Source organism: Harmonia axyridis, chromosome 1 (genome assembly GCF_914767665.1).
Source record: "Harmonia axyridis chromosome 1, icHarAxyr1.1, whole genome shotgun sequence".
In the NCBI taxonomy this organism is placed as follows: Eukaryota; Metazoa; Arthropoda; class Insecta; order Coleoptera; family Coccinellidae; genus Harmonia; species Harmonia axyridis.
Genome location: NC_059501.1, coordinates 26,302,093 through 26,319,788, shown reverse-complemented (window position 1 = coordinate 26,319,788; position 17,696 = coordinate 26,302,093). Strand labels below are relative to the sequence as shown.

General features: G+C 34.2%; 1 protein-coding gene across 1 annotated transcript in view; it reads left to right on the top strand.

Moving 5' to 3' along the window:
• LOC123671189 overlaps window positions 1–17,696 on the top strand; it is a 34,894-nt gene that overhangs the window by 809 nt on the left and 16,389 nt on the right. Inside the window, exon 2 of the mRNA XM_045604907.1 lies at window positions 13,712–13,855. Coding sequence (XP_045460863.1) covers window positions 13,712–13,855 — 144 coding nt within the window. The remainder of the gene's footprint in view (window positions 1–13,711; window positions 13,856–17,696) is intronic.

Below are 17,696 nucleotides of genomic sequence, written 5' to 3'. Positions count from 1 at the left end.
ATTAAAAAAATTGACATTTCCTTTTTCTCCTTGTAAATTAATTTTAGAAAATTTTCAACCAAGAATCTTTCAAATCACCAAGAAATGTTTGTTTCTTCCTTGAAACTGAAAGTTCTATTTGCATGAAATACAGTGAAAAAAAAGATGGCTTTCTTTACCCTATTGATCATTTATCTGATCCAAGATTTTTAAAGGCTCACATCGAGGATTCAAGAAATAAAAACAATTTGATTCTCGAAGACTGTGTTACCTGAAACCATGGAATTGAAGACTTCAATACTTCATATAATTTTTTTAATAGCATATTCCTAGCGTCATTATTATTTTAAAAATATAGAACTATTCAATTGAAATTTTAATTTCATTAGGAATTCATTACGAACATTTTCATGTTGAAATCTTGCACTATATTTTGAATCGATATATTTTGTGTGATAAAAAATAGATTTAACTGCATAAAATTCGATGAATATATATATAATATACTGATAATGGAAGAAAAGTAGCAATGGTACTTACTAAACTTACAAACCTACCTTTGTGTAAAAAGAAAATTTTTTATTTTTTTTAGAAGAAAATTTACAATAAATTGAAAAGCATATCTACATCTAGGCAATCATTAATATAATATTTATTAGGCGCAGTAAAAAGAAATGCATTAATTCTCCAATAGATGGTTTTCGCTATTTGTATCTCGCGTTGTTTGAGTCCGATCGGGTTCCACTAGATAGCGTTAGAAAAATGAGATTTCGTACTACAAAAACATTTGTGACAGTTTTGCGATAAGTTGACTCAGTAAAGTTTGAGGGCGCGTCAAAGGTGGATACTTACAAAGAAAAAATAGATACGTTATATTTTACAGTTTTTCTCCGTTAAAGGTGAAAATGCAAGCCAGGTGCTGAAAATGTAAATAGTGTTTTTCGGCAACCGTCCGGGAAGTGCTCACTTCCAGGACGCTTTTTCTCTGAGAAAGTAGCATTTCCCGGCCTAGTCCGGAAAGTACGTACTTCCCGGACTAGGCCGGAAAAGAATCACGTTGTTTGTGTCGTTGTGAATATGAAAATCTTGATAGGTATATTTTTAATAAATGTAGTTGATCATTACCATAGCAACCTAGAAAACGGGTGACACTTCATATGAAATTAGTTGTCAACAATTTGCATGTTTTTTGATCGCAATCGCAATAAAATATGGAAAGCAGCAGCGATAGTGTTATTCTACACGGTTGCCGAAAAAATATTGTACGCAACACGCCCGAAAATGTTTTTTTTTGACTCACAGACTTCCAGGACTCGCTCGTCTGTTCGTCCAAAAAAATCCTATTTTCCGGACTTGTTACGTAAATTACTATTATGGTTACTCATACAGTAACAGGTAACAGCCAATCACGCGTAATTTTGGTTTCGTCGATTCCGTTTCGGTAATTTCGATGTCGAAGCACTGGAATGCCAATTGTCGGAAATTTCGAACATTGTCGAGTCCGACCGTCATGTGAGCACTGTTCTAATTGCCCAAGAGCTAAAAACTGTTTGAAACCATTTGCATAAGGCTGATCTCAAGAAGAAGCTCGATGTATGGGTACCACACGAATACACGCAAAATAAACCTCATGGACCGAATTTTCATTTGGGAATCGCTACTGAATCGCAACAAAATTGACCCATTTTTGAAGCGATGGTGACTGGTGATGAAAAGTGGGTCACTTACAACAACGTCAAGCGAAAACGGTCGTGGTCGAAACGTGGTGATCGGAAACGGTGGTCAAGCTAGATTTTGCTGTGTGTTTGGTGGGATTGGCAGGGAATATTCTACCCTGCTCTCCTATACGGCACAACTGTTGAGTGGGAACTGTACTGTTCACAATTGGAACGTCTGAAGGAAGCAATTGCACATCATAAGCGGCCAGCTTTGGGTGATAGGAGAGGAATCGAGCAGGACAATGCCAGGACACACAAAACGATAGTGACTCAAGCTCCGGGAGCTTGGTTTGGAGGTTCTTATGCATCCACCTCATAGTCCAGACCTGGCACCAAGTGATTACCATTTGTTCCTGTCTATGACGAACAATTTTGCTGTTGAAAAATTTGCTCCAACAGCGGCTTGTGAAAATCGAGTGTCTCAATTTTTTGCCACTAGGGAAGAGGGCTTTTATGAGAGAGGCATAATTATATTACTTCAAAGTGGCAACAAGTTATCGAACGAATCAGCGCATATTTGACCTAAATCGATGGTAATTAAAGTCTTGTTTTTCATGCTAAAATAATGGATTAGTTTTTACTACACCTCATATAAAATACATACCAAGTGAAGTATTAACTTGTGTTACATTGGTTAGAAAGGATTTTTTTATTATAAGGGATAATACCTTGAAAGCTTTTTCGTTCAATTTATAATCAATCTCCTCAGGTTCATTTTGTCTGAATATATCTATTCAAATAAATAATAACTTTTTCGGAATCCCTTGATGGAATGAATTTTCTGAATTTCAGATTTAAGGTATTTTTTCAAAGTAATTAATTCTTCATACAACTGTTTATGAATATCGTGTGCGGATTGAAATAAAAATACATAAAAACACGTTGTCATTCCCTTAAACGGGGGAATCCCGCAATTGGCGTGTCCAAATTCCAAATAACTTGACACCCTCAGGTTAATAAATATATTTCCTGACGAAACAAGTATCTAAAAGAAGTAAACACTCGTTTGCAACTCAAGAACCAGTTAAACAGGAGAAAAAATCCTTTTCTGTTTTTCATCATTTTCTTACATGATCTGAATTATCAATTCGGTTTAAAGTGTTGTTTGAATTGAATTGTTGACCCAGCTGTTATTCTCAAAAATGTTATTAATCCTTGAAAGATGTCGGATGATATTTTTTGGATTTTTTGCTTACATAATTTCGGGGTACCTGTAGTGGGGGGTACCATATCATTGATACGCCGATAGCTTCGTCCCTGTCCACTGAACTCTCTCCCCCTTTGAATATTTTGAATTCAAAGCAAGATTAAATTCCCAGAATATAAAATTACAAATTTTTAAATAGGCAGAGGTAACAACTTCTCGAAATAAAATGACTCAACTGAATAATACTAACCTATTCGCTGGCCTAATATGATATCAAAAGAATTGCGACAAACTGGATGAATGCTACAAGAGATTGTCAAAGATAGCAGATACTGAAGAAGCCCTATATATCCATCAGCAGTGGGTGCAAGTTGCTCTGATGTGGTGCTCAGATTGATCTGAGATGAGATCATGATGATGCCTACAAAATTCAATGAAATTTAAGATTAAGTCTCTGATTAGTTCGGATCCGGTTCAAAATTGGATCTAAACCATTTAATAACGCTGTGATAAATAAAATAGCTCAAATATACTCTTTCAAATGTTAAATTAGTTGCAGCGGTTCCGACTGATTACAACTTAATGCACTTCGCGCTTTTAAGTGTTGGGTTGCTCGCCATTATTTTTACCTAGTAATTAACATTGATTCTTCTTGAAGTATGTTAAGAATGCGGAAAACTATGAAGGTACATCCTGAACGAAATATAACTTGATTTTCACTCAAAGGTTCATCTCAAAGTAACTTTATTCAGACTATATTTATTTAATAACAATGATAACATAAATAAAGTAGATTTGAAAATTACAATAAACCTTTAAGTGATCATTTTGAAATTCTGGATTCAATATTTCACAATCAGAAACTTGTTAATATAGGTATGTACCTACTATTTTTTTTTCAGAATCGAAATTAAAATATAGAGATGTGACTAGGAGAAAATCTATTGATACTTCTTGAATTCAAAATTATAAAATAAGATTCATGGATAATCTGTTTAAATAATGTCAGGTAATTCATTTCCTGAGATCATAATGTTAAATGTTTAAATAATAATCATTCATATGTTAATTTCTTATTATAAATTCAAAATTAGAAATATATTACATCAAAGTTGAAATTTTTGTAATGTAATTAAGAATTAAGTTTTGAAAGTAAAAATTTGATTGAGTATGACTCATAAAAAAGATTTGATTGATGAAAATTCCAAAATTTGAGTGACAGCAGTTCCATAGATAAGCCATAGAAAGTAGAATTGGCGCCCAACGTGGGGCACAATCGATATGATTTCTCTAGAATATGAAATCTATCTTTTGAATAATAAAATTTATATTGTGTGACTAGAACCTAGCTCAAAATTAAAACAAAAATTCACACAAAAATTAGATTATTATTCAGAAGATAGATTTCATATTCTAGAGAAATCATATCAGTACTTACCTAATTTCACACATAGGTGACCTAATTAAGCCTGCTAGGTTTCAGATTCGATTTATTTTCAAAAACCTATTTATCAATCAAGAGGATGAAACGAGAGATGTATGTATAAAAGTATTTAAAACTATATGGTTGAAATCAGAGGTTATTCATTTCGGAATCCGAAAAGAATTTCAAAAAATTCCAAAATTTGCATTGCTCAGACTTGATGGAAAAAGGTAGGTACTTATGTCTTCATCGTAGCAATATAAGAATCATTCAAAAACTTCGTTGGAGTTATTTTAGTCATTGATTGGCATAAGCGTTTTCTATTCGGATTTCGGGTATCTATAATCTGTTATTATGTATATAGTTTATTTATAGCGTTCTGCGATCCTTACAATGGATGAGAATCACTGCAAATTTTGAACTATGGTTTATTATTTCACTTTTTATTTAATATTTTATATACATTATACAAAAAGCGGAAAATTAATCAGTTGAAAAAAAAATGTTTTGCATGAATTTACTAATGCTTCTGCAAAATAATGGCTTTTAAATAAGTTTTTATTTCTAATATACTAGTGAAATAAATTAAAAGATCAAAATAAAATTAGAAATTTTTAGGGGCTTTTCAAATGGTACAGCCATTTAATTTCGATAACATTGGTCGTATCTCAATTTGAAAAAAAACTTTTTGAAGCTTGAAGTTTATAGTATAGAGATCTCATGATGAAAACATTTTTCAAGCAACGTGTACCTCTCAATCCTTATGAATACAGTATCTAAAATTTCTGCGAAATTTTTCAGGTTTCTTTTTTGGCATACAGACTTAGAATTTTTTTTTTCAACTTAACCACTATATGGATGAGATAACTTGTTCATTCAGCTTCAATATCCTCTTTTCAAGATTTCGATGCGAGCACTTCTGGCGGAAATATCGAACTTAGAATTGAAAAGGACCTTTTTGTCTTAATCCATCAATATCTCACCAATCAATGATTGCACAGCAAATTTAAAGCATGTTTTGAAATCTTGAATGAATTCTGTACAAGAAGTCGCTATTAGATTTACGGATTTACGTTTTCTACATTAATTTGAAAAAATGATAAAAAAAGGCTTTTGGAGGCTTTTTGGATAATCAAGCGCTGAATTGGAAATATCGAAATAACCATCAATGTTGAGTATGCGTTTTACAGTCCAATACCACCACAAAAATCCCAGAGAATTTCGATTCAATCCATGGATCGGTTGTTTTGTTTCATTCGATTGAATTTTCAAAAAATTGTGTATATTGAGCATACTAGGATTTAATTCATTAAGCGATAAAGAAGTTCTATTTGATGGATGATCTGATGTGGTTTGGGGAGGTGTGTACTTAGGGGTACAGAGTTGGTTTTTATAAATGGATTTTTAACAGCTGTAAGGTACATAGAGGAAATTCTCATGGATCATGTTGTACTTTATATACCATTTCTGGGAGAGCAGGGAATTTTTATGCATGACAATGCAAGCCCTACTACTACTCGAATAGTGACAGTGTATACGCGAATGAGGTTGGAAATTCAAGGATCAAGTGGCCAGCACGAAGTCCTGACTTGAATCCCATCGTACATCTAGAGGACCAACTGGGAAGGCTAGTCAGAACTATGGTTCCATCGCACAATAATTTACAAGAGCTCCGTGAAGCCCTTTGTCAAGAATGGGAGAATATTCCACAAGAGAATATTCGAAGGCTCATTACGAGAATGCGTTTACGTTTGGAATCTGTAACCAGAGCTAGGGGAAGTCACACATCATACTGATACTGATATTTACACAGTTAGGTACGATAATCTTTTCAATTTCGAAGTTTTTGATTTTTTCAAAAAAAGCTCTTTATTTTTATACAGATCGAATAAATTTTTTTTTTCTTTTCGGCAATTCTCTTTTCCTTACCATTTCAGAAATTTCATGAATCTATTAAAAATTGTTGTTTTTTATTCTTTGAAATTCACGAATTTGATTCTCAAGCTAGGGGGATGCTTAAATAAAATCCACTTCCATACTCGCTTCCCTATTATACCTATAATTTTGCCGCTTTACAGCCATTTGTGCAAAACAAGCATTTGATTATCAGATAGCAATTGAAACGATGGTGTCGTATTGCTTTCCCGTCAATTTGAAAAGATTCAAATATTTCTTTGTGTTCAAATTGCTTTGAACGAATGATAGACAATGACATTTTTTCAGAAACTTTCACTCGGGTTACGAGATATAGTTTGAGTAATAATTCATAAATTATATTATTGTTGATACAAGGATGGGGAACTTGAATAGGTGTAAATTGTTGAACCACGTCCATTGTTTGCAGGGATTCCTACCTAAGTGCCATTTTCTGTTCATTCCAAGATTGAAAATCTTGGGAATTTGTTCAATTGGTGTGAGAATCGTGGAAAATATGAGGCAATTATGATGTAATTGCATTTCTATTCTACAGTATTTGTTTTGAAATATGCTGTGTATTATGATTAGTAAAATATACAATTCATGCTGGCTTAATTGACTCTCTATATTTAGGTTAATGTTCAAAAAATGTTGAAAATTTTTTTCTGAATTCTTCTGATTTTCTGTTTCCACAGTGTAGAATATGAAGGAAAACATGTCTGACCTAAAACTTTCAGTTCAACATAAATAAAAAATGACGAATCTAACGTGAATTATTTGCGACCTTTTTGAAATTCGTGTTTACGTAATTTTTTCCAAGAATGTTGAATTTGCTTCAATAATCACTCTAATGTACACAAATCTGAATAAGAAACGTCATAATGTAAACAGAATATCGAAAAAACCAAGGGCGGCCCTAGCCTTAAATTTTGATAGAGGGTCGCCGCAGTTATGGGCTTCAATTTTTTTTTATGGGACTATTCCGTACCTTGTCTGCTTGAAACGAATAATGAGTGGTAGGTGGTTCCATTTTGGGGAGTCATGACCCCCTTGACCCCCTCCTGGGAACGCGATTGAAAAAAAAACCAAATATGTCAGTGGCAACAGATCAGACCTCGTGTGAATTTTGTGTCAAGATATACAGGGTGAGTCAATAGTGATCGATCGGTCGATAACTCTTGGAAATTTTGGGCTAGGAGAATGATTCAAATTTTGACGGAATCGACAGTACTTACTCGGCGCATAAGCTTAAATCATTTTTGATTCTACAGGCTGGTCCGAAAGTGGTAAACCACGATACCACCCTGTTTTCTTAATGCCTAATGTTTATATCCTACCCATAATCTCCATGAAATTCTGATTTAGAAATACCCCACTTGTCATGATTTAACAGTAGTAGGTACTTTTTGACGTAGCCCACTTTTTTCAACAAATTTTATGGTTGTAATGGTTAAAACTAGAGACCACAACTTGAAAACTGATCAAGATAATTTGATGATATTTTTTTATTGAATACCCGAAAAATTTTCAAATCTTCTACAAATTTACGTATCTCCCTACAGGTCGTTCAAACGACACTATAATTTTTTGAGATGACCTTTAAAATATGCCAATAAGTCCATTTATTCAAATAGCATACCCTGATTCTTTTCCTGTCGGAGTGCCTAGTGAGTGTCTTAATTTTTTGTTGAGACATGTTGTGCCTTAAATGACTAGTTTTCAAAATGTTAGCATTTCATGTTTTGTACGGGATCTGGCAGTATACTTTCCAATTTCCACGCATACAGTTTCAAAAAGGATGGCATTACTCAACTCTACTTAATACCTACTAATAATATCAATTAAAGATAAGACGAATGAAATCAATCATCAAAATATTTGGAAACATTCATTTTGACAAAAAGCTGACAAAGTCTCATCAATATTATCGCTCCTATAATCTGCTCAGATGACTGAAAACTGTTTTCAAATCGAACTGCACTCATTTTAATAATTTCAACATGATTGAAATGAGGCCCAGTTCGATTTGAAAACAGTTTTCAGTCATCTGAGCAGATCATTGAGCGACAAATATTGATGAGACTTTTTCAGCTGAAAATATGTAGTCATTTCAAACTCCTTAAGAGTATTTTTCAAGTGGTTTCTATTTCATTTCGTCAAAGTGAATGTTACCAAATATTTTGATGATTTCTTTGAATTGAATTGAATCTTTAATTGATATTATTAGTAGGTATTGAGTAGAGTTGAGTAATTTTATCCCTTTGAAGCTTATGCGCTGAGTACCTATACTGTCGGAAGGAACTCCAACTTCATCTACGATCTACAAATTGGCATTTGTTTGTAAAATGGCAATTTCAATCTTCTTGAAAATATTTCAAATTGATGGCATAACCAAAACCATAGCAAATTCAAGAAGAATATCGAAAAAATTATTCAAAATATCCGTGACTACAAAATCGACGAAGTTGAGATTTTGGGTGTTCATATGAAATAGCAAATTGAAGCTACGTGCAAAATTTCAACCTGATTACATTGCCAGGACAATAGTTAATAGAGTATAGAAAATTCAAGCCTAAAATTACAGTGACGACAGATCCGACCGAGTTGAAATTTTGAAAAGTAATAATTTTAAGCTTTAAAAAAAAAACTCTAGCTGATCATAAAAATTCAAGAAAAATTGCCTACCACTTACAATTTCCAGCCCAAAATGCATTTCAGATCATCATGAATAACTTTGGTTTCCTGTCTGTCTGTCTGTCGGTTTGTGTGCACGCACATCCTTGTAACAGCCTCAACTTCTACAATTCATGTCCACCATTGATAAAATTTGGTTTGGATATTCAGTTACGGTCGTAGATGGTCCTATACAAAATTCAGCTATTTCAGATGAAGGTTGCTTGTTGAGCATTTACAAACATGGAATTGCCGGTAATTCCATTTGTTATGAAAATTGATGTGGATATTCAGATCGGGTAGTAAGAATATAACTCCTTGTGAAGGACTTTTTTAGGGTAGAAGGATGAGGAATCATAGTGTATCACCCATTTGCAGAGAATTATTGTATGAAATTTTAAACATCTTCTTTTCGGAAACTATGTGTGATACTGATATAATGAACTAATAATATTAGTTTTCAGTTTAATATTTGAATGCTGATCAATAAATGAATCAACTATATTTGAGTCTTGTGGTTTGACCTTGGTTTTCTCAACGGAAAGCAGGTTTCATACCAAGTGATTGCTCATGTTGAATCATAACGTTATTGTTACCATATAAATATCTTAATTGACATTCATGGCTAATGGCTTATTTTTCCCTATTATAGAAGGTTAGTTGAATACCTACTTGCTCATTCTCAGTTATAGTACACTTGAACAAAAAACAGTGCACATTTTTCACAATAGGCAGTAAATACAATTATATTCTTCTTTTTCAAATCATTAAAAACTAATATCATTATTGTTCCGAAATCCGATTTCAATATTGAAAATTTCATAAATCAACATATACTGAACACGATTTTTTTCAATAGGTAACATCGTATCATGTTTTCAATATCATGTTTTATAGTTCCAAGTGTCTCATTTTTCTTGAATTAATCAGTAAAAAAAATTATTCGATTTATGAAAAAATGTTTCCACAAAAATTCTTAGGGAACCGAGTTCATTTAGAAAATGAGATTCAATATGGCAGCCGAAAAAAGTTTCGAACGTTGAAGGTTTTCCGCCATTTTGAATTTTTTTTTGAGTTCTTCACCTTTTCTTATTGAGCACTCAAAAATACTCGGATATGACCAAAAATCCTAACTTCAAAGGTTATACATAACTGACCACACTCAATAGAATATTGCTCAGAAATTACGTTGTCCAGTTTATTATAAAACACTCTGTATAGGTTATGGAAATGGGTTGATTATAATTTGGTTGAGGTCCATGCCTTCTTAAAGAATTTTTCACATATTATACTTACGATATCTTATTTGTTATAAAAAGAGTAGATATTTTCAATGAAAATTTTCTCTTTTCCTTTGCCAATTTCATTGAGCATATGTCGTAAAAATGACTTTCTATATAACATATGATATGCTCAGAAAATAATTATTGAATCAATGTCTTGTTGAAAATGATCTTCTCACAGCAAATCGACATTTTGCTCATTATATTGGCGTTCAATAATAAAAACCAGGTTAACAATTAAAACTCCGCATATGTTATTAAGGTAGCATGATGGTCTGAGGACCTACTTCAGTGTAATAATACCAGTAAAACGGTGCTATCAATGGAACAATGCGATAACGTTAATTGAGAAAGCTAATTGGTTTGCATTGTTTCATGTATAGGTATAATCAGTATTTTATGCCAACGGAAAATGTTCTTCGATTTTGCTTGAATAATCACAATAACAACAATATGGTAGATATGATTATCGTGCATAAAATTTTTCATTAGCTTCTCATGTATTTCACAATAATTTTCAAATGGTTTCTATTCTGCTGCTTCGATCTTAAGCTATTCTGAGGAAAAAATATAATTTGCTCAATATTTCATATGACTCTCTATGTTCTACCCCTAATGGCCCTATTTGGTTTTAAGTTTAAATTTTTAATATACAAGAGTTAGTCAATAATTGCGATAAAGTTCAGGCAGTGATTCTGCTTGAAAAATAATAGCAGTTTGATAATGTTGCAGTTTGATGTGAGTGTTAAAGTTCATTCATTTATCTCAATTTTAAAAAAAAAAATTGTACGCCACTGAGAAATTTCAAATCATAAATCATTTCTAAATTGAATTCAATTTGTGACAAAAATTCTATTATCCTTTTTTTAGTATGGGGCGCCATACCTGTTTATGCATTAAAATAAAAAAAATAACTTTAATACATTATCAATAACTATCTTATAGAAGATAATTTATTAAAAAAATGAAATATACTGGTGAAGGCTTTTTATTTTTTTGCATAAAAATGGCATGAGAGAATTTTTGTCACAAATTGAACAAGAAATTCAGAAAAGATTTTCAGCTTGAAATTTCTCGGCATATAGCAAACCATTCCTCATTTCAAAATAAGATCATGCTGTGCGTCAATGATGAACATAAAATTATTAATTGCTTGTTAATAAAAGCCCAATAACTTCCATTGAAACACCAAATTTCATTTGAATTCTCGACAGGTTTCTGAGCAATAACTGAAAAATCAGTTTTTAAGAAAAACTTCAACACTTCATATCTCGAAATACGAAGAATTTGCGTACAAAGTTATATAGGTAAATATAGCAAACTGTCTTTTTTTCATTTCATCTTGTTCAACAATAACGTCAATTGGTCAATAACATGAAATGTGAGTGTAAAAACTTGGGACATTCGATACACCTTACTCGAAGCAATTAATATTCATTAGAAAATAGTTGATAGGTATTTCCTTCAAACTTATGAAGCAATGTCTTGATCAAAATCCGTTATACCGTCCGCATACTGCTTAAATTATTACTATTTGATAGTCCGTGCATATATTTTTTAACTTTCTTCGATTAGTGCCATAGAATAGTAATTATTTTTCACGATAGGTATATGAATCCGCCAAAAATCAACTTAGGGTGATGAAAATATTTCAAACGGATGATCACAAATATTGATTTGAATTATGATTTATAAATTGAAATTCTACAGAGTAGGTAATTTTGTTTTGTGACCTTTCCCAGGATTTATTGGTGAAATTTAGGTTTTAGATACGAGAATTTATGGACGGCACAACATGCGTCTTATAGTGAATCATTGGATAGTTTCATTTTAGGAACAAAAAAGATTTTTGATTCAATTAAAAATTAATTAATTAACGCGATTGTGGAGCATTGGCATATACCTATCATTGGCGTGATCCTAAAGAAAAAAGACTAAAGGCGTGAAATCACTAGATCTCGGTGGTCAATTAAGATCACTTCTTCGAGAAATAACACGATCAGAAAACTTTTCTAGCAAAATTGTAATTGACTCGGCTCTTGTATGGCATGTAACGCCATCTTGTTGAAAATAAATGTCGCGTCGTAGTCTGAATCCATTCAGTTGCACCACCCTCATTTCAGAATATGTAAATGTAAGGCCCAATCACACCACCAGCCCAAAAACCGCACCAAACAATGACACGTTGAGGATGGAGAGGCTAGTCAACAATCATTCTTAGATTTCTGAGCCCCAAATGCGACAATTTTACTCAATAACGTAGCCTGCCGAGGTGGAAATGTGTCTAATCACTTAAGATGATTCTTCAATGGAAATTCGGATCATTTTGATTGTTTCAAAACACAATAATCGAAGATACGACGTTGCTGGTGATGACCGACTAGAGTTATTGTATTAACTGAATTTTAAGAGCCTTTAAGACCTAAATCTGCAATGGTGTAATGTGGTATGTAGAATGCCTAATTCCGAAGATCCACGAGGAATCGACAAACCTGGGTTTTCGTCAACACTACGTGCTACAGCAGCAATATTCTCAGTTGTTCTTACACGGTCTCGGTTCTTCAGAAGTCACCATTTTCATTATTGCTTGCCGAGAGAGAGGTATTTCATGACGACCCAACAGTGCTTTAGTTTAAACCATTTTTGTAGAGAATCTCAACAATTTCAGTATGTTGTTAAAGTGTTTACCGTTCGATTTCTAGTAATGACGTATTTTTACCCGCCAAATGTCTAAAGAGGATAGCTTCAAAAGTGACAGCTGCCCAGATAGCGGGCTATTCAAAATGAAACCTATCATTAGAAAACCTTTTAAAAGGATTTGAGGACACATAGGCCGATAGACTAACAGATAGACCGACAGACACACGAAACAAAAATTGTTCAGATCAGTCTTAATTGTGAGCGAAAATCCGAAAGTGAGCACGACGGACAATTTCCGTCGACCGCCGCGTTTCGACGACTTTATCTAATCAATCGCAATTCTAGCAATCGCTTAGCTGGGCGGAGCTACGAGATTGCTAGAATTGTCAGAATTGCGATTGGCGCAGATGAGGTCGTCGAAACGCGGAGGTCGACGGAAACTGTCCGGGAAAAACGCATCTTTAAGTAGACACGGAAGCAAAATCATCGTTCATTCCTTCCCTTTTGGTACTATTATAGTATTATATTGTGCTTCTGCAGCCTGATTAAAGTCATCGTAGTTGAATCACATGGATTATGGATTTAAAAAAAAAATTGCAGTTTGAAATATTGGGCTGAACTGGGTATATTATGAGAATCCAGTGATATTGACATTATTTTATGAGTCATGTATTTAGTGCGCCTTAGTAATGATGTGGAAAGCTCGAATTCTAATCAGATGGATGAATTATGTCGTAACTAAATAATTGTGAGAAAATATTCATAACAAGGTTCCGCCTATGATTTATAGTCCCCATCATATCAAAATAATCGTTGGAGTCCGATCAATTAATAAAAATGTTGGATTGAACTTCCGATATCGACCATTATTGAGTGTTACTTTCTCTTTCGTATGCGGAATTTATAATCTGTGATATTTTTTCTTTCGCAGATCGCCTACTTGATAGCGTTCGCTTTCGAGTTGCTATGGATTCTGGAATCCAGCTCGAACCTTCCTGTTGCGGCAGTCCTGCTCTGCGCTGGGTATTTCACAATGGCTTTGTTCGCAGCTTTGTTGGTTCATGGTTTGGCTACGGTAAGTACCAAACGTAAGATTACTTAAAAAATTCTAGTAAAGGAAAATTTCAACATAATAGGCGTACAACTATGCTTCTGCCGTTTTTTTTCAGAAATTCTAGACTTTATTGTGAAAAACTGGTTGTACATTTATGATTCTAAGGGCCAGTTGCACCATTTGCCTAATCGTTGATTAAAAATTTAAACATTGATTACTTTCTGATTTCTCTTGCACCATCTGTCAAATGACGTTTAATGTGGCCTAATTAAGATGCATGGCCTAATCACCGATTACACTAAACAGGAAAATTTGGACGTTTATTTTCCCGATTAGTTTTAAACAGGGTTCTGGCCATAGACCTAATATCAATTTGATATAATGTCTATGGTTCTGCGCAACTCAAAACGTCAAAACATATGACTTATTACATAACCATAAACATTATGTCTTTATGGACATAATCTGATGGTGTCACATTATATGTTTCTGTGGTTTTGTGAGGAATTTCAAAATTGAAATATGGATTCTGATTCACATCGTGATTTATCATTCAATGGCAATTTATAATGATAATTTGTGATTTATTTTACCTTTGTCACCACAAGAACAGAGAACATTATACTAGAAAATTGAAATTCCTGATTTTTCTATGATCACCGTCGATATTTTGAAATGTTGCCAAATATATCTCATGTTTAGCTAAACATCGATTATTATCAAACGGTGCAATCGGTAGAAATTATAATCATCGATTAGTAGATACTAAACATTGATTAGGTAAACAGCGTTTATTTTTTGAATGGTGCAATTGGCCCTTAGTATTGTCCATCGCTGGCTACTACTGTCTCCCATCTTTCGGGCAGCTTACGAATTCCGCGTTCAAAAAACTGGTCATCTTTTGAAGAGAACCACGAATCGATCCAATTTTTTACTTCTTCATAAGACCGAAAGTGCTGGTCAGCCAGGCCGTGTGCCATTGATCGAAACAAGTTATAGTCCGAGGAAGCAACGTCTTGAGAATATAGCGGGTGGATAGAACTTCTAATTTCAATGTTTCCAAGTATGTCTTGACCACTTTTGCAACATGGGGTCGGGCATTGTCATGGTGTGAAATCAATTTATCATGTATCTCGTTGTATTGCGGCCGTTTGTCTTTCAATGCTGGCCTCAACCGCATTAATTACGTTCGATAACGATCGCCTGTGATTGTTTCAGTCGGTTTTAACAACTCATAATACACTACGTCGATCTGGTCCCATCAAATACTGATGACCTTGGAACCGTGAATATTCGGTTTGGCCGTTGACTTGGTAGCATGGCTGGGATATCCCCATGATTTTATGCGCTTGGGATTATCGTAATGAATCCATTTTTCGTCTCCAGTCACAATGCGATGCAGAAATCTCTTCCGTCTTTGCAATGAAAGCAGCTGTTCACTAGCAAACAAACGCCGTTCAATATATCTGGGCTTCAACTCGTACCCAATATCCTTATTTTTGAATCATTCCCATGACTTTCAGGTGTTTGGAAGTGGCTTGTTGCGTCAGTCCCAATGATCCTGCCAATTCTTGTTGTGTTTGACACGAGTCTTGATCAAGTAATGCCTCTAATACTGCATCTTCGAAAACCTTTCCTCTTCCACCGCCATGCTGGTCTTCGAAAGTCAAAATCGCCGTTCTTCAAGCGTCGAACCCTCTCTTGGCACGTTCTTCCACTAATAGCGGCCTCACCATAGATATATGAGAGCATTTGATGAGCTTCAGCCGCAGATGAGGAGAATTTGGTTCGTAAGCTGACATGTTTAATCGAGAATAATTTCATGATGCAGACACAAATCGACAAATATTTCGATGACGTTATATTTACTAATACCTAAACTCATTGTATGACATCAACGAAGTATTTTTTTTCGACTACCACTTACCGCTTCAGCCATCTATTGCAAAACGGAGAAAGCAAAGTTGTACACCTAATAAGGAAACGATAAACTTATTTAATAGTATTATAAAGGGTTCACATAAGAGATTCCATTTTGACATTCAAGAAAACGAGTATATTTCAAGAGAAATCAATGGATCTTTATTTCATTGTGAAGAAGAAGATATGCCATAAATGATGAAAAACGATACAGTTGCGCACCATATCCTTTTCATGAAATTTTCCATGACCAATTCGCACATTTGCAGCTGTATGTCCTCGATAACTTCAATTTTTAATATCTTGAATTCAGTCGAGACCTTATTTTTTACGTGGTCCGAAAAAAAAGTCTAAAACTGTTGAACCACAAGATCCGGTGACCACTTGTGATCTCTCTTCAAGAAATAACATGACAAGGAAACTTTTCTTTTTCTTTTAGCGCCGTCTAGTTGAAAATAAACTCCATTCACATCAATATCTTCCAATTACGGTGGAATGTCAAACTCCCAAGATCGAAAAACCTGGGTTTTCGACAACACAATTGGCTACAGCAGCAATATTCTCAGTTATTCTTGAGTGAAGCAGATGACTTGGAATCTTTACATCACTAATTGTCCCAACAGCTCAAATTTTTCCAGCAGTTTTAATATTGCTGGTTAAGGAACTTCACGATGACACAAAAGTGATTTTGTTCTCCAAACTGTAAATTTTTACCATTTTTGTAGTGAACTTAGATAAGTTCAAGCTGCCTAGATAGCGAGCTGTTCTAAATGAAAGCTATTATTGGAAAACCCTTTATTTATTATAACATTAATTTTTTTTATGTTTTGCCACCGGTGTGTAAGCACACTTCTTGTACGGCCCGACTCTGTCCATACAAATAAATCTAATAAAGCAGTATAATCGGATGAAAGTGAAAGAAGTTATCGTCGTTAAAAATTGTCTCTTACGTGAATGAAGTCATAGGGAAAATCCAATTCACATAATATAGCCTCCGAGTCTATAGCGAATATAGAAAGATACTTTATGAATCACTCTTGAAACATGGTATCCGCTTTCGGCCATCTCCCATACGGATTTCAGCTCTTTATAGAATAAGGATCTCGAGTATCTACATTTATTTTAGCAAAGGCATGACCTTACGGATGGAGAATCCGAGATGCCAACTGAAAATGCACACAAAACCGGGCCTTTTCTAATATTGAATTGTCAACTCTTTGCTATGTTGCTGATGCAGGTATTTAGTTCGAAAGGAGAATTGGTTTTAATTGTTTTTGATTTAATTTTCATCAGCTAGTAAAAGGTGGAATGGGAAAATTCAATAATCAAACCAATCCTGTTGACAAAAGGTGACCAACTAGCTCTAAGGGGTAGGATCTTCACCCTTATTGTCCAGAGGAGAACTAACAGAAAAAGAGGGCGCAAGGTAAATTGATTGTCATCTATACCAAATATAAGGTGTATGATTGTTTGATTTAGGTTGAATATGCGCCCTTTTGTTTGGTAACTTGTAATTTTGAAGATAATATCATTATGCCTTCCTCATTGTCCCTATTGGCATAACATTGAGACAGTTGATTTTCACAAGCCTGCATTGAAGCGAATTTTAAACCAGCAAAATTGTTCGCCATGGACAAGAACAGATGGAAATCACTTGGTGCCAGGTCCGGACTGTAAAGTGGATGCATAAGAACCTCCCAACCAAGATCCCGGAGCTTTTAGCGAGTCACTATCGATGTATGTGACCTGGTGTTGTCCTGATGGAACACAATGCCTCTTCTGTTGGTCAAAGCTAACCGCTTCTGGGAGATTGCTTCTTCCAAACGGTCCAATTGTTGACTTTACAGTTCGGAGTTAACTGTGCCGTAGAGGAGCCGTTCATGGTAGATAATCCCCTGTCAATCTCATCAAACCAACAGAAAAACCATCCTGGCCATCAATC